General features: G+C 36.9%; 1 protein-coding gene across 2 annotated transcripts in view; it reads right to left on the reverse strand.

Annotated features, from left to right (window-relative positions):
- TMEM62 (transmembrane protein 62) overlaps positions 1–24273 on the reverse strand; it is a 37200-nt gene that overhangs the window by 2372 nt on the left and 10555 nt on the right. Inside the window, exons 6-13 of one of the 2 annotated variants that reach the window (XM_068964613.1) lie at positions 23663–23787; positions 23398–23520; positions 18146–18301; positions 14342–14501; positions 10148–10261; positions 7692–7776; positions 2892–2996; positions 1338–1456 (exon numbers count right to left, since the gene is read on the reverse strand). In XM_068964613.1, the coding sequence (XP_068820714.1) occupies positions 1338–1456; positions 2892–2996; positions 7692–7776; positions 10148–10261; positions 14342–14501; positions 18146–18301; positions 23398–23520; positions 23663–23787 (987 nt within the window). The remainder of the gene's footprint in view (positions 1–1337; positions 1457–2891; positions 2997–7691; positions 7777–10147; positions 10262–14341; positions 14502–18145; positions 18302–23397; positions 23521–23662; positions 23788–24273) is intronic. The other variant, XM_068964614.1, reaches the window with a different exon arrangement.

Here is a 24273-nt window from a genome sequence, read left to right on the forward strand (position 1 = left end):
TGTCAAAGCTATGGTTTTTCCAGTAGTCATGTATATGTATGTTAGAGTTGGACCATAAATAAAGCTGAGCACCAAAGAATTGATGCTTGTGAACTGTGGTGTTGGAGAAGACTCTTGAGAGTCCCTTGGACTGCAAGGAGATCAAACCAGTCAATCCTAAAAGAAATCAGTCCTGAATATTCATTGGAAGGACTGATGTGAAAGCTGAAGCTCCAACACTTTGGCCACCTGATGGTGAAGAACTGACTCACTGGAAAAGACCCTGATGCCGGGAAACATTGAAGGCAGGAGGAGAAAGGGACAATAGAGGATGAGATGGTTGGATGGCATCACCAACTCGATGTACATGACTTTGAGCAAGCTCCAGGGATTGGCGATGGACAGGGAACCCTGGAGTGCTGCAGTCCATGGGGTTGCAAAGAGTCAGACATGACTGAGGGACTGAACTGAACTGAAGGATGCTCCTGAGAGACAGCCTCCATCTATATAATAGAAAACTGAACTAGACCTGGATCTCAACACATATGAAATGCTGCTAAACAGAATATTCTGGCTTGTGGTCAGTGTTCACTAGGCAGAGATCTTCCCTACTTGTCTGTCTCTAACCCTGCAGATCATGCTTTACTGCCCTCTTATGAGGCTGTGAACTCATTTTGAACAATGTTTTTGGATCTCTTTTAAAACTTCAGATCATCACCTCAGATTTTGATCCATTAGCCCTAATAGGTAAGAACAATAAATAAATTGTTAGGTAAACAGTTTTCAAACCTGTTTACAGAGATTTGCTACAGGTCTGGGATTTTTGTTTGTGCTTGTTCTAAAGAAATCTCAATCCAAATGTAAACCTAATATATCAGTGTTTTCAAAAACAAGTGAACTGCTAAGACAGCTAGAAAGCTTCCAAAAGTGGGTAACTGATCCACTTTTCTTGTGTGTCCATTTTTCCTTTCCTCCCTCTGAAATAGTTTCCTTCTTCATTATCATAACCAATTTTGGTTTACCCTGAAGTCTATCATTTATTCTACCATAAGTCTCTTCTTTCACTGTTTGTAGATGAAAAAGCACAGTGAAACAAACAAACAACAAAAACCTCTCTCACCTCTTATAAACCCTCCTGCCAAAAATATATTTTAGATGCTTACAAGACTGGTGGAAGAAGGAGCTTGGAAAGCATTATAAAAACAAATAAAACACCAAATACTAAAGACTGCCCTGCCGGTACGTTAGGACACATGATCTGTGGTATTTAATTTGGGATTTTGGATATAATTCATAATTGTTATGCAATTAGTCCAGCAAAACCAAGATGTTCTTAAATTGTATTTCTGAATTCTTACCTGGAGAATTCCAACTATAAACGTTACACTGCCTTGTAGGAAATGTCCATCAACAAAGATCCCAAAGGAAAAGCAGCAGCCCAATTTGCCTTTAGTGATTTCACCGACAAACCATGGGCCTGAAAGAGGCAATGGATAGGAAAGGAATTTATATAACTATGACTCTGATTACACACATCACAGGATACATTTTAGGACTAATGAAGAAATATGAAACTAGTCATCTACAAGCATTTATTTGCAAAGCTTTTCTTCTCTGTTAATCTCTGTGTTGTACCCAATATCCCAGCCAACCAATTATTTGCTCTTTTGCTCCCTATTTCTCTAGGTTATAAAACTGCCTAAGTGCTATATCTGGCATAGATTCCAGAAACAGACTGGAGTACATTCACAAATTTTAGAAGATTCTATTGCAGTAATGCATTAACTTTCCTTTAAGAAGCAAAAAGGTACTCCATAGACACCATACTTAATCTTCCAGATAACTGAAATTTACTCCTTTAAGCAATAAGACTTTAATCATTCTAAAATGTACTTCTTATCTTTCTTATTAATATTAGTGAATATATTTTATCCTTTTCTTGCTGACCCACAATCTTTACTTTGTACATCAACTAGATACTCAAGGTTAACATGTTCATAGCTTAACTCACTTCTTTATTTTTTCATCTGCAATGCCAGAATGACTTTTCTCTACTCCCTGCTATTATTTACTGCTCCTTCTCAATGTGCAGGCTTCTGGAACTACTATATTGTCAAGAGTGATTAAGGGACAGTCGGATTTCCCTTCTCAAAATGCAATACTATCATTTGCTGGTAAGAGTAGAGTTCAACTTTTAAAAGTCACAGGTAATTTTCTCAGATATGTATTATATATACTCTATTAGATACATCTTAGTTTAAGTTTTAACCTTTAAAAATGGAACAACTTCTCCTCTTCTAATGTTTCCCTTTACAGTCAGGAAGCAAATCACTTGCTTTGGTCCTAGTGGAAAACAAGTGTCTGAAACAGCCTCAACCCATCTTCTAACAAGGAAACCAACCTCCAAAGGGGAATCTGCCATAGCTTGTTACACAAAATTGTAAAGAGTCATATTTTTATTTAACTACTTTCTGTTCTCTGGTGGGAGTAACTAATGAGGAAATAAAAGTCCAAAGATGGACTAAAAGTATAAAATATAGACTAAGGATATATTAACTCCTAAATGACTCTTAGTAAGGGACATTCATAAATTCTGACAAATTAATGAAAGAATTAAGTGTGGTGAAATAGAGGACAAAGCTTTAACATGATCAAAGGCTGCTCTGAGGAGATGACATTTAAGCTGAACTTCTATCTTCTATTAAGTTTCTACACAAATACTAATTGTCATGGTCCTCTCAGCACCCTTAAGTTAGCCTGGTGTTGATTAAATGTCCTTTAAGTTAGGAAAGGACTGTATTCCCCAAGATCATGCCCCAGGAAAAGAAGCTAATGTTAAATGTCTAATGTTAAAATTCTCAATACATTCTTTGGCAGAATTCTCCACAATCTCAGGTTTCCTAATGACTTACCCAGCACTGTATACAGGGTCAGCAGCAACACAGAATAGTAGGAGATATTTAGTTTGCTCAAGACATGAAGGGAAAATGACGTCAAATTTGTAAATCCTGGTGGTCCTAAACAGAATAAATTTGAAAACTCCAGTAAACACATTCAAAGTTCAGGTTCTTTAAAATATTTTCTAGAAGACTTCCAATGGCTATCTACTACATCTTCAGCAAATCATTTGTAATATGGATGACATTACTTTAAATCAGCAGTTGGCAGGAATTCGGGGAAGCTATTTCACTTAGAATTACAGAGGGTAGGAAGTTCAAAGCAATGGTGTAGATGCAACACACACACACACAAATATTCTATGGTCAAAAAATGATCAAGTCTTTGTTTTCCAAGAGACTTAGTATCCGAATGTACAAACTTCCAAAAGTTGTTTCAAAGTATGTCACAGGTCACCCAGTGTTCTGGGTGCACTGCAGCACTATTTACAATAGCTAAGACATGGAAGCAACCTAAATGTGTGCATGAGTGCGTGCTCAGCCATGTCTGACTCTTTGCAACCCCACAGACTATAGCCCACCAGGCTCTTCCATCCATGGAATTTTCAAGGCAAGAATACCAGACTGGGTTGCCATTTCCTATTCCAACATACTATGTTTAAGACAAATAATCAACAAGGATGTACTGTATAGAAGTTTTGGTTTCAAATTGAGAAAACAGTACATCAAGGCTATCTACTGTCACCCTACTTATCTAACTTCTAGGCAAAGTACATCATGCAAAATGCCAAGCTGGAAGAAGCACAAGTTAAAATCAAGATTGCAGGGGGAAATATCAGTAATCTCAGATATGCAGATGATACCACACTTATGGCAGAAAGCAAAGAAGAACTAAAGAGCCTCTTAATGAAGGTTAAAGAGGAGAGTGAAAAAGTTAGCTTAAAACAACTAAGATCATGGCCCCTGATTACATCACTTCATGGCAAATAGATGGGGAAACAATGGAAACAGTGACAAGACTTTATTTTATTGGTCTCCAAAATCACTGTGAATGGTGACTGCAGCCATGAAATTAAAAGACGCTTGCTCCCTGGAAGAAAAGCTATGATCAACCCAGACAGCACATTAAAAAACAGAGACATTACTTTGCCAACCAATGTCTGTAGTCAAAGCTATAGTTTTTCCAGTAGTCATGTACGGATGTGAGAGCTGGACAATAAAAAACACTGAGCGCCGAAGAACTGATGCCTTCAAACTGTGGTCCTGGAGAAGACTCTTGAGAGTCCCTTGGCCAGCAAACAGATCAAACTAGTCAATCCTGAAGAAACTCAGTCCTAAATATTCATCAGAAGGACTAATGCTGAAGATGAAGCCCCAGTAATGGAAACCTGATGTGAAGAGCCAACTCACTGGAAAAGACCCTGATAATGGGAAATATTGAAGGCAGGAGGAGAAGGGGACAACAGAGGATGAGACGGTTGGATGGCCTCACCGACTCAATGGACCTGAGTTTGAGCAAGCTCCAGGAGTTGGTGATGGAGAGGGAAGCCTGGCGTGCTACAATCCATAGTGTCACAAAGAGTCGGACATGAGTGAGTGACTGAACAACAACTGTATAGCACAAGGAACTCATCTTCTGTGATAACCTACATGAGGCAAGAATCTGAGAAAGAATGGATACATGCATATGTATAACTGAATCACTTTGCTGTATACCTGAAATACAACATTATAAATCAAATATACTCCAATAAATTTTTTAAACTATATATATATGTATATCTCAAAGGCAAATATCAAAATTTAATCTTAAGTATGAATATCTAAAGTTAACATGAATTCTGGAAATAAAAGCAAAAATAAACAAATGGGATCTAATTATAATTAAAAGCTTCTGCACAACAAAGGAAAATATAAGCAAGGTGAAAAGACAGCCTTCAGAATGGGAGAAAATAATAGCAAATGAAGCAACTGACAAACAACTAATCTCAAAAATATACAAGCAACTTATGCAGCTCAATTCCAGAAAAATAAACGACCCAATCAAAAAACGGGCCAAAGAACTAAATACACATTTCTCCAAAGAAGACATACGGATGGCTAACAAACACATGAAAAGATGCTCAACATCACTCATTATCAGAGAAATGCAAATCAAAACCACAATGAGGTACCACTTCACACCAGTCAGAATGTCTGTGATCCAAAAGTCTGCAAGCAATAAATGCTGGAGAGGGTGTGGAGAAAAGGGAACCCTCCTACACTGTTGGTGGGAATGCAAACTAGTACAGCCACTCTGGAGAACAGTGTGAAGATTCCTTAAAAAATTGCAAATAGAACTGCCTTATGACCCAGCAATCCCACTGCTGGGCATACACACCGAGGAAACCAGAACTGAAAGAGACACATGTACCCCAATGTTCATCGCAGCACTGTTTATAATAGCCAGGACATGGAAACAACCTAGATGTCCATCAGCAGATGAATGGATAAGAAAGCTGTGGTACATATACACAATGGAGTATTACTCAGCCATTAAAAGAATACATTTGAATCAGTTCTAATGAGATGGATGAAACTGGAGCCGATTATACAGAGTGAAGTAAGCCAGAAAGAGAAACACCAATACAGTATACTAACACATATATATGGAATTTAGAAAGATGGCAGTGATGACCCTATATGCAAGACAGCAAAAGAGACACAGATGTGTAGAACAGACTTTTGGACTCAGAGGGAGAGGGAGAGGGTGGGATGATTTAGGAGAATGGCATTGAAACATGTATACTGTCATGTAAGAAACGAATCGCCAGCCTACGTCCGATGCAGGATACAGGATGCTTGGGGCTGGTGCACGGGGATGACCCAGAGAGATGTTATGGGGAGGGAGGTGGGAGGGGGGTTCATGTTTGGGAACACATGTACACCCGTGGTGGATTCATGTCAATGTATGGCAAAACCAATACAGTATTGTAAAGTAAAGTAAAAATAAAAATTTTTAAAAATAAATAAATAAAGTTAACATGAGTATCTGTCCAAATACTCCCTTCCCATATGTGATGCAGCCCTTAACTCAGTTATCCTCTTACTTCAACTGAAAGGGATCCCTAAAAGATTTCCAAATTGACACCTCTTAAAATACAGTGCCAGAAAGCCAAAGCACCAGGGCTTTATTCTGCAGCCACAGACTAGAGCATCACAGATCCTCAACCCCAGCCAGCCATTTCACTCGTCTGCAGCTGATCACCAGTTATCAGAAGACTATGATGGGAAGCTCAGTACACACTGAGCAACACCTGAGGGGAAACAGTCCTACTTAAAGAACTGGCCTCAGTGAAAGACAGCCTGATATAAGTTAAATGGTAGGTCTTCCCTAGTAGACCAGCATCTTCATTTTATACTCTTAACACTGTTCAACCCAACAGATAACTACAGACAAAGCCTGACAATGCGTGACCTTTCTCACTTTGTGTGTTGCATACTTACTACTCATTCATCTCTCATTCTAGTCTGGTACTTCTCAAAGTACTGATCTACGTATCCATTCATTATCATTATTTATTTATTTTAAACATATCATTCTTTAGCCTTAGAGGCAGCTATGCTATAAATTGTAAGCAGTGACTCTCTAGTTTGCCCGTACATTAGAATAACCTGGGGGAACTTTTAGAAAATACTCATGCCCAAGTCTCACCCTCCAGAGATTATGATTTAGTTGGCCTGGGAAACAGGGGAGTTGAGGCAGCAACCCAGGGGATTCTAGGCAGCAGGACTGAAAAATACTGCTTTGGACAGAGCCGTGCTTCTCAGCCCTACCACACACTGGAATCATCTGAGGAGCTTTAAAAAATACTTATGCTTAGGTCCTACCCACAGACATTCTGTGTTAGCACTGAAAGTACTGTGTACACACTGCGATTTTTAAAGTTCCCAGGGCATTCTAAGGTGTAGTCAGATTGAGAAGTGTTGTTTACAGAAAAGAACTGACCTGGAGTCAGACTCTTATTAGCTATAAGATACTAGATAACCTACATTAACTCTGAGGTCCTCAGTTTTCTAGTCTTTAAATGGGAAACAATAATACCTACCTCACAGGATTGTTGTCAGATTAAGATAACGTAAGTAAAAATACATTGTGAATTTTAAATAACTCTACAAAAATACTGGTAGTCCCACATGAGGCTGAAGCCTCCCTCAAATATTTATTTATTTACATTTTATGCAATAATGCTTTTTGAACTTTTTAACAGAATTTAAAATATATATATAAGCAGGAAAACATTCAGTAGGATATGTATACTACCTATGCAGTTAACCATCTTATAGTTTAATCTTTACTACAGTCCTCCCCTTCCCCACAATTAGTTCCTGGGATTTCATCCAAGCCAGGAAGGAATAAGGAACACTTACTTTAACAAGTGTCAATATTTATTGTTTGTAATACACAAACTCAGTGCTGGGTGCTGTAGAAAACAGAAGTACTAAACAAGAGCTCCTGTATTGAGGAACTTGAGTCTGACTGAGGAGAAAATATATGCATTTGAAGTTGTGATGTAAACAAGGTGATTGGCTGGTTAAGTACAGAATTAATCCTTAGGAAGGACTCTTGGGATTCAGAGACAGAAAAGTTCATTATGACCTGGAAAGGTTGGAGAAAATGGTACGGAAAAGGGGGTTTGAAGTGAGCAAGATAGTTTGAAGGATGCATCTCACAGAGTTCAGGCAAAGTCTGCACTGATATTTATTTAGTCAGGAGATTATGGCATACACAAATGTAAGGTCTTCTAAGAATAAAAGGAACCCACGGTGACTAACCTTTATGCTCTGGATATGCTTGATACCGAAAAATAATGAGAATGATGAGCTGGATCAGCACAATCATCACAAATATGACCCGGGCCTACAGACAAAGAAATTAACATGAAACAGACGTATGGATACATCTTCAGTTTTTATAAACAGCCCCATTAACACAAATGGAAATGACATCATTAGGAGAAATGACTATATAAGAAAAATATACAATCAAAGAGAACTGAAAATCTGATGCAGCAAAGAAGATAATTATAAGTTGCCTCAGCATTTGTCTTTTAAGATTTGGATACCTGGACCAACGTTGAAACTAAATAATTTCATACAGTTACATAAAATCAAATTAAAACAGTCCACTTTCAGTGTACAAGGTTAAGTATAATTTGTACTGTTTTATTTAAAGTCTTATAAGAGTGTTACAAACTTACAGTTATAGGGGGAGGGCAGAAGTGGGGAAGGGATAGTTAGGTAGTTTGGGATGGACATGTACATACTGCTATATTTAAAGTGGATAATCAACAAAGACCTACTGTATAGCACAGGGAACTCTGCTCAATATTATGTAACAACCTAAATGGAAAAAGAATTTGAAAAAGGATACATGTAAATGTATAACTGAATCACTTGCTATACACCTGAAACTATCACAACAGTGTTAATCAACTATACTCCAATATAAAATAAAAAGGTTTTTTTTTAAGTATAAAAGTGGGAAAAAAAACAGTATGCAATACACTACAAGCTGAATAAACAGAGACTGCATTTCTTTATGCTTTCTCCACCAGGAAATCACTCACTTGAAGATTAATTCATAGTAAAGAGACATGTAATCTAGGTTCTTGTTCTCCAAGTATGGGCCCCAGGTCATCTCCGGAATCACCTTGAGCCTCTTAGAAATACAGAATCTCAGGCCCCATTTCAGCTCTACTAATCAGAATCAGCCTCTTATTCACATTTCCAAGTGATTCATAAGTACACCAAAGTTTTCAAAGCCTGATCTAGGTGACTATTAAAAATCCCCAAAAGAAAAATAAATGATTTGTAAAAATGAGATGCAAATAACCATTAGGCATATTTTTTTAACATTCGATCACACAAGTGATAAGCGTAAATTAAAATAATAAGGAATGCACATTAAGTCTGTGAGGATATAAGAGGAGACTAAGCTGTCTTTGGGAGGTGAAGTGAAGGGGGTTTAAATTTCCTTTTCAACATTTCCCTGGTGGCTCAGATGGTAAAGCGTCTGTCTACAATGCGAGAGACCTGGGTTCGCTCCCTGGGTCGGGAAGATCCCCTGGAGAAGGAAATGGCAATCCACTCTAGCACTATTGCCTGGAAAATCCCATGGACAGAGGAGCCATGGGGTCACAAAGAGTCAGACAGGACTGAGCAACTTCACTTTCACTTTTCACTTTCTCAACATTGTAGTGCATTTTATGTTAATATCCAGGAGAGGGAGATCTGAGGAAACTAGACTGTAAATTGCCAAAGATTCTCTGAAAGACAATTTGACAGTGTATATTAAAAACTAAAAAAAATTTATTCATTCAAGAAACCCTTATTTGAGGGTCTACTTGTGTTAGGCATACCAAAAAGACATTCTTGCCCTCATGGGACTTATCTTTTCATAAGGGAGAACAGACCAAAAACAATGAATGTAATAAATAATTTTAAAATCTGTGTAATTATATAAATTATATAATAAATAAATGAAGCATATAGAATAATGTGTCCATTCTTTGATCCAACAACTCATTTCCAGAAATTTCCAAAAAACTAATAAATGCAGAAACAAGCAATATTTTTACAGTAGAGGGAAAAATTGGAAACAAATGCTCAACAATAGGGAAATGGTCAAATAAACTGAGGTATATCTATGACAATATAATGCAGCCAATAAGCATCATTTATAAAACAAATTTGATGTAAGAAAACCATCAAAACAAATTCCTCAGTAGAAAAAATCAAATGGAAAAAGAGAATGAAAAGTATATTACCATTTTATAGTAAAAACTTATATCCAAATGTAAATGAGAAAAATAAATAGTATTATAACAAGAAATACAATGGTTATAATGGTTAGTGTGATAAAGGAATGATGTGGGGTTCATTATACTTTATTTCTAAACTTTCCAATTTTTCTATATTAAGCATGTATTATTTATATGGGAAGAAATATTATTTTTGAAATATCCTAACTTAGCACAGTTCCTATAATTCCCTTAGTAATCCTTGTTTTATGTCATTACTTAGAACCAGGTTCCAAAACAGGTACTACATGTACGTGTCTCCTTTCTTTTAATTCAAATCAATTTAAAGTCATTGTATTCTTCTAGACAAACAACTAAACTTTTAATTTGATAAGGTGCTGCTTTCTCATCCCATGAGTATATTATTTATGACATTAGACCTACCAAATCTAGCAAAAACATATATAATAGTAAGTTGAATTTACTCACCACAGTACAATGGTCAGTAAGAAGAATAAATGATGCCAGGGGATCAAATCTGAGCTGAATATCCTCTCGAGCTGAAAATATGTGGTGAACACTCTTACTTCTTCCAGCAGAATCCTAGGAATAAGCACAGTAGGGAAGCAACCCTCATGTACAAATATGTACAATGTTCCAAGATTAAGTTTCCAATAATTTTCGTCAGTTATCTCAGAATAAATGACACCTTTTTTCATTTATTTTTGAGTCTTCCTATGAGAACTTGATTTTTTTTTCAGAGTATCTTTGTACTTAATTTTTTTAAACTTTAAACTTTTTCTTTAGTACTGGGGTATAGTTGATCAACAATGTTGTGGTAGTTTCAGGTGAACATATGAGCACTTTAAATAAAACTTCTTTTAAACTTCGTAATTCTAGATTTGAATTGGAAATATCAGTGTGTATCACAAAGTAGTCTTTTTAAAAAAAATCCGTATTTCCCTTTGTTTATTGAAAAGACCTAAAAACAGTAATGAGCTAGCTGGGCTAGTGCCCAGATTTTGGTCTCAAAATAAAATTCGCCACTACAAGAAGCCAATGCTCTTTAGAGAAATAGCCGATTCCAGTTCTTGAGTAAGAAATGCACAAGGGCTTGGAACATCTTTGTACCAGAAAGCAAGAAAACTTAACAAGGACTATTAGGATTGTATCAGAGGACTTAGTGGCCAACTTAGAGAGGCTCCCACTAGCCAAAGATGGGACAATTGAGTATCAGAAAGAATAAATGCAATGGAGTGAAACATACCAACCACGTTTTTTTAAACTATGAATTCATAATGATACTAAAAGGCTCATTTGGTTACGTTTGGCATATGGTAGAGAACTCATTATTCTGAAAACAGGTTTAGAAAAGGGAAGGTGGAGGATGAATGAAGACTTTATCCTGCCTTTCCTGTATGAACTCTGTATCTGGGTATCAAATAGGTGAGGCAAATTTCTTCTTTATGGGACTCTTCTAATTAATACTCATATAATTAAGAGTGGCAATTTTAATATCACCATTTTATAACTCCAATGAAATAATGTATCTAGTTTCAGACTATCAGTAGGTGCTAGAATTCCCACAGTGAATGGAGGATAAGGCAGCATTGTGCTGGCACTGGCTTGTCTGACAAGGGCCAATTGCTACATGTTCAGGAACTTTGCACTCCAGTGTTCTTGCCTGGAGAATCCCAGGGATGGGGGAGCCTGGTGGGATGCCGTCTATGGGGTTGCACAGAGTCGGACACAACTGAAGCGACTTAGCAGCAGCAGCAGCAGTAGCAGGAACTTTGCAGACCAGCTAATGTATTGGTAGCTTAAAACCAGCTACAGGAGGAATATTTATACTATGGAAATTGGTATAAATCAACTTCCTCCCTTCAAACATGCCCCAAGTTAGTGGTTAAACATTTACCAGCACACCACTGTATAGGGTCAACAATATCTACAGACAGTGATCAATTTTAATATTCTTAAAGGAGAGACAACCAGATATTATAAGCTTTTGATAAAAGCATAAAACACCAAAGGAAGTATTCCTGCCAAAAAAACAGAGACTCAAATATGATCAAACCTTAAAATCTAACTACCAGTTATAGAAACTATAGGGGGTAGAAAATCATACTACGTAATACCACATGGATACAAACAGCAAAAATCCAGAATACAGAAACACTACAGGATAAAAGGTCCAGTTTCCAAAGCAAACAAATTGCAAGGAGGAAAAAAGGAGGATGGAAAGGAAACCTATAGATTAAGAAACTGAAAAGACAAATCAGCTAAATGCAATATTTGAGCCTTGTCTGAATTCTGATTTGGAATTCTGAATTCCAAATGCAATATAAATGACAAAATGGGAAAACTGGAACATTAGCTGGATAGTTTGAAATTAAGGTATAAGTGTTAATTTTTCAGGTGTGATGTGGTATTATCATTACTTTTTTAAAATAGTTATCTTTTAGTGATACATACTGTCATATTAATATTTACACAGATGAAATAACACTGTGGTACAGGGAGAAGTGGATGGGGTATAGATGAAACAAGACTGTTCATAAGTTGATAATCTTTAAAGTTGGGTGATTCGTTAAAGTTGGGAATTCATTATAGTGTTATCTCTTTCATTTATTTTAAAAATTCCCTATCATGAAAAGCTTTAAAATAGCAAAAAGAACTTGCACGGGTGTTTATCAAACTTTTATTTCTCAAATGTTCTTACTCTGAATTACATATTATTGGGGTTTTTTTTAAAGTTCTTATTTTAATGCAGAGATTCTCTTTGAGAGATAGCGATTTCTAGAGTTTACTCTTTAAATTGGCAAAGCAGGCACAATAATCTTACATTCTGGTTCTCAAACTTTAGTGCACATCAGAATCACCTGGAGGGATTGTCAATACATAGGGTTAGCTTCCATCTCCAGAGTTTCTGATTCATAGGTTTGGGATGGGACTTCTAATGAGTTTCCAGGTGATGTTGATGCTACTACTTCAGGAACCACACTGAGAACTGATTGAAAGGTCTAGTTGGTACTAGGTTGCCTGGAAATGTACAGATATTCAATAAATACATGCATAGGTAAAATAAAATAAATCAGTGTCTTCTCCCATGAAGTTTTCTCTTAGACTAATCTATATGTAAACTATATTTAAAAGGACAGAATTTTCTCATTGATGAATAAGGGGACTAGGTTCCCTATTTTAGTATTCAGTAGACTAATTTCTTAGAATTATATTCATATAGACAGAAAACAGATCAGCGGTTGCCTGAAATGGGGGTGGAAGGAAAGCAGTTGCAAAAGGGCATAAGAAGACTTTTGAGGGAGACAGATGGTATTGATTGTAGTAATGGTTTCAAAGATATGTAAGAAAGTCAAAACTCACCAAACTGTACTCTTAAATATATGGGGTTTTAAATATAAATTACATCTCAAAAATGTTAGAAATATGAAACATATAAAAATATATGTTATTTCACATTTTTACTAAGGATTCAACTAAGCAGGCAGAAATGTTTTGAGGAATGTGAACTATGGTTTCTTCCTTATAAAATAAGCAATCCAAAGATTCAGGAGTTCCACCTTCCTACAAGAAGCAGGTCTCCTATGGTTGCTCTCACTTCTTCCCCGTGACTGTAAAGACAGGGAACAATTTATTCTACGTGTACTTATATCTTCAAGTCATTTTAAAATAAGCCAACTTCTAATATGAAAGACATTAAGGAGAGCACCCCCTGCTTCCACATCCTACCCATGAGTTTCTTCTTCCTTCTAAGCAGATGAGAGCCACTGCAAAGTGCCTTCTCCTGTTTCCTCATCTATGAGATAAAACTTATATCATGGAAGATTGTTACATGAATTTAGTAAAAAAAAAAAAAAATCTAAGTGTCTTAGAAGACGCTCAGTAAATAGCTCCTTCTTTGTGACACACATATAAAAAAGATGAGAATTACATGTGTTTTCTGAAGGATTACTTGGCAGTCTTCAAACTAAGACTTAACATTAAAAGATTAGCTTAAAACTGTCATCAAACCATAGTGTGGTAGAGACTGAGAGGCCTTTTTCTCAAGAAACTAATTTTTTAGCACAGTCTATCACCTCACATGTTTCAGTGTATTGATAAAACTGCTCTATTTGGGTAATGATGATCACTTTCTACTCTGGCAGGTCTGCTGAATTAAATGCTCCACAAGCTGAATCAGAAAAGGGATAGGCAGGCAGTCAGTGCATACACTATCAATGCCCACTCCCCAGACCAAAAAAAATCTCTCTGATGCTTTGAAAATTCTCTCTCCTAGGCTGTCAAAATAGTAAACACAATTTTCCTATACTTGGAGACAGCAATCAAAGGTGTGGACACATAAATACATGTCTTCTGACTTATTCTATTATCTTTAGGTATATTGGGGAAATTCTGGCCAAAGTTGGAAGAAAGCAAAAGTATGATTCCCTGGGATTAAAAAAGAGGGAACTGCAGTCAATAGTTGCACACTCGTGTTCTCTGCCCACTTTTCAGTCTAACAGCAGAATTGCTCCTGAGTGTCTATGTTCAGAACATATTAAATCCAGTGTATTCAAAATTTTTAACTTAGTTTCATCTATAATCAACTGACTAAAAAAAAAAAATCTAAGTTCAGTGTGGTTACTAATCATTTACATACCAAGTTGAAAATTACTAACTTACCTGAACGATTACTTCTATGTTATGTGTCTTATTACTGTAGTTTCTTGGGTTCCACTTTAGTATGAAAATAGGACCAGACAAATGACTAGCTTGCCCTAAATGAACTCCATCAATCTTAACTGCAACTGAAGTAATGGAGGATAAGGAAAAGGCCAGGACTCTAAAATGAAAGCATAAATGCATGGTTTTAGGTATTTGCCATTGTTTCTATAAAGAAGAATAACCCTGTTATAACCTGAAAAGATGTAAGTACAGTAAACCTTCCATCGGTTGATCTTCAGGTTCCTGAGATGTGGAACCTGTGGATTCAACCAATCATGGATTGAAAATATTCAGAAAAGAAAAATTTGACAAAACTTGCATTTGCCTTGCACCAGCAACTATTTACACAGAAGTTAAATTGTATTAGGTATTATTAAGTAATCTGTTGTTCAGTCACTAAGTTGTATCCAACTCTTTTGCAACCCCATGGAATATAGCCTGCCAGATCCTCTGTCCATGGGATTTTCCAGGCAAGAATACTAGAGTGGGTTGCCATTTCCTTCTCCAGGGGATCTTCCCGACCCAGGGATCAAACACGCATCTCCAGCATTGCATGTGGATTCTTTACCACTGAGCCACTAGAAAAGCCCATAAGTAATCTAGGTAAGATTTGAAGTATAGGTTATAGGCAAATACTATACCACATTACATAAGGGACTTGAGCATCTGAAGACTCTGGTATTCGCAGGGGGTCCTGGAACCAATATCCCAGAGACACCAAAGGGCAACTGTAAAATAGACCATTACACTCTGCAACTGTTCATACGACACTATTTATATGATCTGATTTCTTTGTAAATGGTGGCTTCTGGAGTTGTATAACTCAGCAAACCTGAAAAGGTGAGAAATTAGAAACTATCCTAAATCGAAATCTGATATCCAGCTCCTATCAAGAAACATAACTGAGAGATATATGTTCCACTTACCTAGTAATCAAAAGAAATAAAACAGCTTGGTACCCTTTTTTTCCAGAATAATGAGTAAATATTTTTAAAAGTACAGTATCCAATAATGATAAGAGTTCTGTGAAATTTGCACTCCTATTTCTTGGTAACATTATAAATTAGTACCTGTTTTAAAAAATAATCAGGTTCCTTGTACACTGCTGGTGAGAATCTGAAATGACACAGCCACTATGGAAAACAGTATGGCAGTTTCTCAAAAAATTAAACATAGAATTACTATATGATCCAGCAGTTCCACTTCTGAATATATACCCAAAAGAACTGAAAGCAGTGACTGGAACACATATATTTATACACATATTCATAGCATTATTCATAATAGTGAAATGTTGGAAGCAAAAGTGTCTATCAACAGATGAATAGGCTGGTAGGTTTAGTCGCTCGGTCGTGTCCAACTCTTTTGCAACCCCATGGACTATAGCCTACCAGGCTCCTCTGTCCTTGGGATTCTCCATGCAAGAATACTAGAGTGGGCTGCTATTTCCTTCTCCAGGGAATCTTCCCGATCCAGGGATCAAACCTGGGTCTCCTGCATTGCTGGCAGGCTCTTTGCCAACTGAGCCACCTCAACAGATGAATGGATAAACAAAATATGGTATATACATGCAGTGAAACAATAGTCAACCTTAAAAAGGAAGAAGATTCTTAAACTTGCTTCAAAACTGGTGAAGACAGAATTCCTTGGTGGTGCAGTGGATAAGAATCTGCCTCCCAATGCAGGGGACATGGGTTCGATCCCTGGTCTGGGAACATTCCTCATGCCTCAGAGCCACTAAGCCTGTATACAACTACTAAGCCTGTGCTCTAGACCTTGCAAGCCATAACTACCGAAGCCTGTGCACCTAGAGCTTGTGCTCCTCAACAAAAAAAGCCGCTGTAATGAGAAACCTGCACATCACCAACCAGAGAGGAGCCCCAGCTCGCTGCAACTAGAGAAACCCCGGGAGCAAAAATACAACCAAAAATAAACAAATAAATCTTTTTTTTTAATGGGTGAAGACATTACACTAAATGAAAGAAGCCAGTCACCAAAGGACAGATATATGATTCTCCTATATGAGGTACCTAAAATAGTCAAGTCCATAGAGATGGAAAATAGAATAATGGTTGCTGGGGGCTGGGGGCAGGGAGAACAGGGAGTTAAGTGTTGAATGGGTACAGAGTTACAGTTTTGGAAGATAAAATAAATGGTGGTGATGGTTGTACAACAATATGAAAGTACTGTACATTAAAAATGGTTAACATGGTAAATTTTATGCATATTTTACCAAAAATTTTGTTAAAAAGTAATGATTTTAGTTGCAAAAAAATAAAGTCGTTAGAAAACGTTTATCAACAGTCACAAAGGAATTCAAACTATTTCAGCTAGAATCCCATTTCTAGAACTCTATCTAAAGCAATTATTTAAATGAAGTAAGAATCTATATGCATCAGATGTTCATCCTCAAGATACGAAAGTAGTTACATATACTATGATCCATTCCCTCTGTTGACAGAAAAAAGGTAGGAATTAGAATACACTGTACTCTATGATTATGACTATGTAAATACATGCCTGAAACAGAATGCCTGAGAAAGAAAACTCATGTTAACAATAGTTCTATTAGGGGGTGAGGGATGGGACAGGAATACACATATAATCCCATTACCCTATTTCCCAAAAGTTATGTCATGCTACTTTTCAAAATAAAATTTTAAAAAGTATATTAAAACAAGTGCCCTTATGTTTGCAAAAGGTTATAAGTCTCTTTCCAAAAGGAGTGGTAATGTTTCATTAAGATTCTATTTAATAGTACTCAGCCATAAAAAAGAACAAAATAATGCCCTTTTCAGGAACATGGATGCAACTAGAGATTATCATAGTAAGTGAAGCAAGTCAGAAAGAGAAAGACAAATAGACTATGATATCACTTATATGGGAATCTAAAACATGACACAAATGAATCTATCTATGAAATAGAATCAGGGACATAGGGACAGAATGCCAAGGGGGAGGGGAGTGGGAGAGGGTTGGACTGGTATATATAGAATAGAGAAACAATAAGGTCCTACTGTATAGCACAGGAAACTATACTCAATCTCTTGTGATAAACCATAATGGAAAAGAAAATGAAAAAGAATGTATATAAATGTATAACTGAATCACTTTCCTGTACAGGAGTAATTGACACAACATTATAATTAAACTATACTTCAGTAAAAAATAAGTTGGGACGTCCCTGGACATCCAGTGCTTAAGACTCCATGCTTTCACTGTAAGAGACATAGGTTCAATCTCTGGTTGGGGAACCAGGATCCCCCATGCTACACAGCAGAGCCAGAAAAAATTAAAAAAGAAAAAATATTCCATTGACATATACTGTCAAATTCATATGCCAAATGAATTTTCAATTCTATAAGGTTTATATAGTTTTTGCTTTTTTGAAAGGTTATGCAGCAAAATTTTAAAATATATATTTCTGATATATGATATAAATCTGTTAAAGTAGGATACAAATGAATAGATACATTATGATTATGGCAGTGTAAAAACATGCATATACAGAAGCTGAAATGAAAGATAGAAACAATAATGATAGGATTGTGGGTTTCTAAAATTTTTTAAAATTTCAGCAGCTTAAAAACTATATATTTCTTAACTGAATGGGAATGAAATAGTAGGCAATGTATATAATGTTTAGATTGTTGATAAAACTAAAGTGGGGCATCTCACAGCTTTCCCATGAGAATGCAATCACAATGACTTATTCTCTAACAATAACAAACTAAAAGTAAATTCTGAAAAATTGCTACATACCTGATGTGTGTTGAGTGAAGGAGTCTTTCTAGTGGTTCATGTTTAGCAGAACTATAGAGAAGTGACTTAGGATTAGTGATAAGAACCACAGGCCACTCTCCAAAGATCAAATCTGCAAAGCTAAAGAGGTCATGATCAAAAGCAAAGATCCGGTACCTAGAGACCAGAGAACAGTGAGGTAATTTAGTCATTTCATATTTTAAGAGGGGCTGAAGGATAAAAACAGAACAAAGGTAAAAATATAAAATCATACTTTCTGAGATCACTTGTTGGAATGCAGAGTAAATAAAATTGTCCCTCTTTCCTTCCTGCGCCTTTCACTTTCACATTTTCTCATGCGCGACATTTGTCACAACTGTAATCTGACTGAAACAATGAGTTTCCACTGTGTCCTCAAATAATGCCTGGTAAATAGCACGTACTCTTAATTTTTAAATAAATGTTTATTGAATTAAATCATTTGATTTCCATGCTCTAAGGCTATTTTGAACCTAAAATATTCATCATAAGCCTAACATCTAACATTCTTCATCCTATCAACAATGCTACATAAAATATTAAAATGAGCACAATTTGAAACCTTTAATTCTTCTTTAAAACATTTATTTCTATAATTTCAAAGAAAATAGCAAAAGTTAAGTGGTTTTGATTTTCTAAATGCACATTGAAAGGTATAACTATTCATTAAAGAATAAGCAAAGTTCTGTATTTTCTAACTTTTAAAACTGAGGAGAAAAATGATTAGCTATGGCAGAAACAATCAGTTCAGTTCAGTTGCTCAGTCGTGTCTGACTCTTTGTGACCCCATGAATCGCAGCACGCCAGGCCTCCCTGTCCATCACCAACTCCCGGAGTTCACTCAGACTCACGTCCATCGAGTCAGTGATGCCATCCAGCCATCTCATCCTCTGTCGTCCCCTTCTCCTCCTGCCCCCAATCCCTCCCAGCATCAGAGTCTTTTCCAATGAGTCACCAAATATTCTATGTGCTCCCCTGCATTTCCCAGTCTCCCTGGTATTAGGTTGGGACCATGTGACTAGTTCTGGCCAATGGGCTGTGAACAGAAGTGACATGTATCACACTTCTGGTCCAAAGTACTTAAGGGTGGGTATGAGTTCTCCATGCTCTCTTCCCTGCCCTGGAATTGAGGTGTTGAAATAGTCACGTTGTAAGATGGAGGAAGTCTGAATCCCAGAGTTTCCCTGTGGCTGCGAATTTCCCTGGCTCATACTATGAGTCATACTCCCAGTATGAGTTTACAAAACTGAAAAAAAAAAAAAAACTAAACATCTGTTGGGTTAAGCCACTGATATTTCTAGATTTATTTGCATACCCAACAAAGCCTAGTCTAACATACTAACTGTTTTTAAAAACTCTTCTAGGGAATCTCCTAGCAGTCCAATAGCTAGGACTCTACACTTTCTTTTGCTGAGGGCATAGGTTCAGTCCCTGGTTGGGAAACTAAGATCCCACAAGCAGCACAGTGAAGCCAGAAAAAAAAAAAAAAAACTCTTCTATTGTACTAATACATAATATTAGGGCAAGACGGTTGGATGGCATAACTGACTCAATGGACATGAATTTGAGCAAGTTCAAGGAGATGGTGAAAGACAGGGAAGCCTGGCATGCTGCAGTCTATGGGGTCACAAAGAGTCAGATACGACTGAGTGACTGAACAATATATAATAAAATTTAAATATTTATAAGGGCAGATAAAAGTTAGTTTCTTTCAGTAAGACAAACTCTAGATAAAACCCTAGAGTGGAACACAGGAGAGCAGGTGAGAAGAGAAAGAAAGGAAATGGTTTCATAATTAACATGACTTAACTTGTAACTGTAGCATATATAAGAAATCAAGAAGTTGAACAAGGTTTAGGGAGGCTACCTGGTAAAAAGCAATTCTAGTCCAGCCCACAGCCTCACCATCATGAACAGGCAGGTTTTAGTTCAAAGTAATTACAGTTGCCAAATAATTAGAGGCTTCAAGCTTAGCTCTTACACAGTTTCTAGAAAAGCCAACTGAAATGAGTAAGTACTTTCCAAGATATAAAACTGCTTTTTAATTAACGGAGGTACAGTTGACCCTTGAGTGTTGGGGCACCAACACTCAAGCAGTCGAGAATCTGAGTATGACTTCCCAGTCAGACCTCCATAATCTCAGTTCTGCATCCATGGATTCAACTAAACACCGATTGTGCGGTACTGTAGTAGGTACTTCGTGAAAAAAATCTGCATATACGTGGACCTGCACAGTTCAGACTGTGTTGTTCAAAGGTCAACTGTAGTTAAAAATAGCAAGATAACATTCAGCTTAACAAATATTTACTGAGTATCTAACGTCTTCATAGCACTGGGTTTAACAAAGTTAAATAGCAATTGATATAAAACAATGAGATGGTAGTTATCTATACTTATACTTGCGCTTAAATAGTTATTCTCAAATATGTACTGCATTCTCCTCAATAAATATATATTCAACTATACTGTATGCTTTTGATAAATAAGTTATGTTTTCTCTTCAAAACGCTTTAACCCTAGAACTACCACATGATCCAGCACTTCCACTCCTGGGTATATATCCAATTTGAAAAGATACATGCACCCCAAAGTTCATAGCAGAATTATTTACAACTGCCAAGATATGGAAGCAACCTAAGTGTCCATCAACATAAAATGGATAAAGATAGGATATATATACAATGGAAAAATACTCAGCCATAAAAAAGAATGGAATTTTGCCGTTTGTAACAATGATGGACTTGGAGGGTAGTATGCTAAGTGAATAAATCAGACAGAAAAAGACAAATACTGTACAAGATCACTTATATGTGTAACCTAAAAACTACAACAAACTAGGGAATATAATGAAAAAAAAACAGACTTCACAGATAAAGAGAATAAACTAGTAGTTACCATTTGGGAGAGGCAAGAAAGGGGGGGGCAAGATAGAAGCAAGAGGTTAAGAGGTACAAACTATTATATATAAAGTAAGCTACCGGGATATTGTGCCACACAGAGAATATGGCCAATAATTTATAATAATAATTGAGTATGACTTTTAAAAACTGTGAATCACTATATTGTATACCTGTAACTCATACAATATTGTACATCAACTATACTACAATTTAAAAAATGCTTAATAATAATTTTTAAAAGACTTTAACCTTAATAAAGACCAACTGTAATCTATTTGAAGAACGTAAATCACTAATATATTGCAGCAGTAACTAGAAAGGCAAATACAAAATTTAGGGAAAGATATGACATATTTCTAGCCCTAATGTTTCTCAAAATAATCACAATGGTGTGATCACTCATCTAGAGCCAGACATCCTGGAATGTGAAGTCAAGTGGGCCTTAGAAAGCATCACTACGAACAAAGCTAGTGGAGGTGATGGAATTCCAGTTGAGCTATTTCAAATCCTGGAAGGTGATGCTGTGAAAGTGCTGCACTCAATATGCCAGCAAAATTGGAAAACTCAGCAGTGGCCACAGGACTGGAAAAGGTCAGTTTACATTCTGATCCCAAAGAAATGCAATGCCAAAGAATGCTCAAACTACCACACAATTGCACTCATCTCACACACTAGTAAAGGAATACTCAAAATTCTCCAAGCCAGGCTTCAGCAATATGTGAACTGTGAACTTCCTGATGTTCAAGCTGGTTTTAGAAAAGGCAGAGGAACCAGAGATCAAATTGCCAACATCCACTGGATCATTGAAAAAGCAAGAGAGTTCCAGAAAAACATCTATTTCTGCTTTATTGACTATGCCAAAGCCTTTGACTGTGTGGATCACAATCAACTGTGGAAAATTCTGAAAGAGATGGGAATACCAGACCACCTGACCTGCCTCTTGAGAAATCTGTATGCAGGTCAGGAAGCAACAGTTAGAACTGGACATGGAACAACAGACTGGTTCCAGATAGGAAAAGGAGGACATCAAGGCTGTATATTGTCACCCTGCTTATTTAACTTATATGCAGAGTACATCATGAGAAATGCTGGGCTGGAAGAAGCACAAGCTGGAATCAAGATTGCTGGGGAAATATCAATAAGCTCAGATATGCAGATGACACCACCCTTATGGCAGAAAGTGAAGAGGAACTAAAAAGCCTTTTGATGAAAGTGAAAGTGGAGAGTGAAAAAGTTGGTTTAAAGCTCAACATTCAGAAAACGAAGATCATGACATCTGGTCCCATCACTTCATGGGAAATAGATAGGGAAACAGTGTAAACAGTGTCAGACTTTATTTTTGGGGGCTCCAAAATCACTGCAGATGGTGACTGCAGCCAGGAAATTAAAAGACGCTTGCTCTTTGGAAGAAAAGTTATGACCAACCTAGATAGCATATTCAAAAGCAGAGACATTACTTTGCCAACAAAGGTCTGTCTAGTCAGGGCTATGGTTTTTCCTGTGGTCATGTATGGATGTGAAAGTTGGACTGTGAAGAAGGCTGAGCGCCGAAGAATTGATGCTTTTGAACTGTGGTGTTGGAGAAGCCTGTTGAGAGTCCCTTGGACTGCAAGGAGATCCAACCAGTCCATTCTGAAGGAGATCAACCCTGGGATTTCTTTGGAAGGAATGCAGCTAAAGCTGAAACTCCAGTACTCTGGCCACCTCATGCGAAGAGTTGACTCATTGGAAAAGACTCTGATGCTGGGAGGGATTGGGGGCAGGAGGAGAAGGGGACGACAGAGGATGAGATGGCTGGATGGCATCACTGACTCGATGGACGTGAATCTGAGTGAACTCCAGGAGTTGTTGATGGACAGGGAGGCCTGGAACGCTGCAATTCATGGGGTCGCAAAGAGTTGGATACGACTGAGCGACTGAATTGAACTGACTATTTCTCAAAGTATAGTCTCTTGAGCACCTGGTAGACTTTTAAAAAAAGTAGTTTCTTGTGTCCTAACCCAGACCAACACAAGCAAAATCTCTAGAGTGAGGGCCTGGTAATCTTTATTTTTCATAAGCTCCTCTAAGAGCTTATGTACACTGCAGTTTGAAAACTATTTCCTACAGGATGCATTTGAAACTCCAATGTAACATAGCAATGGCAAACATAACTGCTGCAACAAGGTTTCTGCATAAGGATAAAGACTGTCAGATATATATTTCGCTTCAAAAACAGAGAGATATCACAAGTTTTTCCTTAACTGGGATCATTCATGGTAGTGATCAGAAAACTATTATTGCTTTAGCAAAACTTACACATATAAGTTGTATTTTGTGGGGTAGTTCCCTTACCTTCTGTTATTCTTCCAGTCTCCTAGCTCAAGTTCCAAAGGGCCCTGGAAGTGACGAGTGTGCAAAACAGGCATGAGTCCACCAAGGGTATGAAGATGCCCACACAAATAAGCTGTAGCCGAACTAATCAATAAGAAGCAAATGAAATAAATGAACAAAGATAGCTTGTGATGCCAAGTTAATAAAAATACCTCTTTAGAAAAGCAAAATAGGTAGAAAACAGAAAAGACCTAAAAACAATCTTGATTTTGGAAGCCTGTCTCACCTCATTATTGACCGAAGTCCTGGTGATGGAGAAAGGACAGTGGATGTTGTAAAGTGTCCAAACCAAATACTGTGGTTGCTCCAACTACTTTCCTTGGCCAGTAACGAAAGCTCCTCCATCTGTTTCTGAAATCAGAGAAAAATAGGAGGAGCTTTAATTAGGGCTCAGGCTAAAATCTAATGTCAATGGATTATACAACTCTCTTGAGGTTTTATAGTAAGTATATTATGTCTAAGGCTTAAACTTTACTAATCAATGACCTGTATGGGCCTCTGTAAGTTTCAAACTGTTTAAACATACATTATAATTCGTTTGATCCTAAAAATAAGTCTGCGCTAACTAGGACAGGGATTATTCCCACTTGACAGATAAGGAAACAGAGATAATCTTTAAATTATATAAATTTCTTTCTTTACTTCTAAATTTCTTCATGGAAATAAAGAAGAACCACTAATCTTCTCAGCCCTGTATACCACAGTGTAATAAATAAAGAGGATATCAAAACTAAGCTTATAAAATAAGATGTACATATATCCAAAGGAAGCTTAGTACCAGAATGTTCACAATATTCTACTCATAATAGACAAAAACTAGAAACCATCAAAAAATTG

This window comes from Capricornis sumatraensis, chromosome 2 (genome assembly GCF_032405125.1).
Source record: "Capricornis sumatraensis isolate serow.1 chromosome 2, serow.2, whole genome shotgun sequence".
Lineage (NCBI taxonomy): Eukaryota > Metazoa > Chordata > Mammalia > Artiodactyla > Bovidae > Capricornis > Capricornis sumatraensis.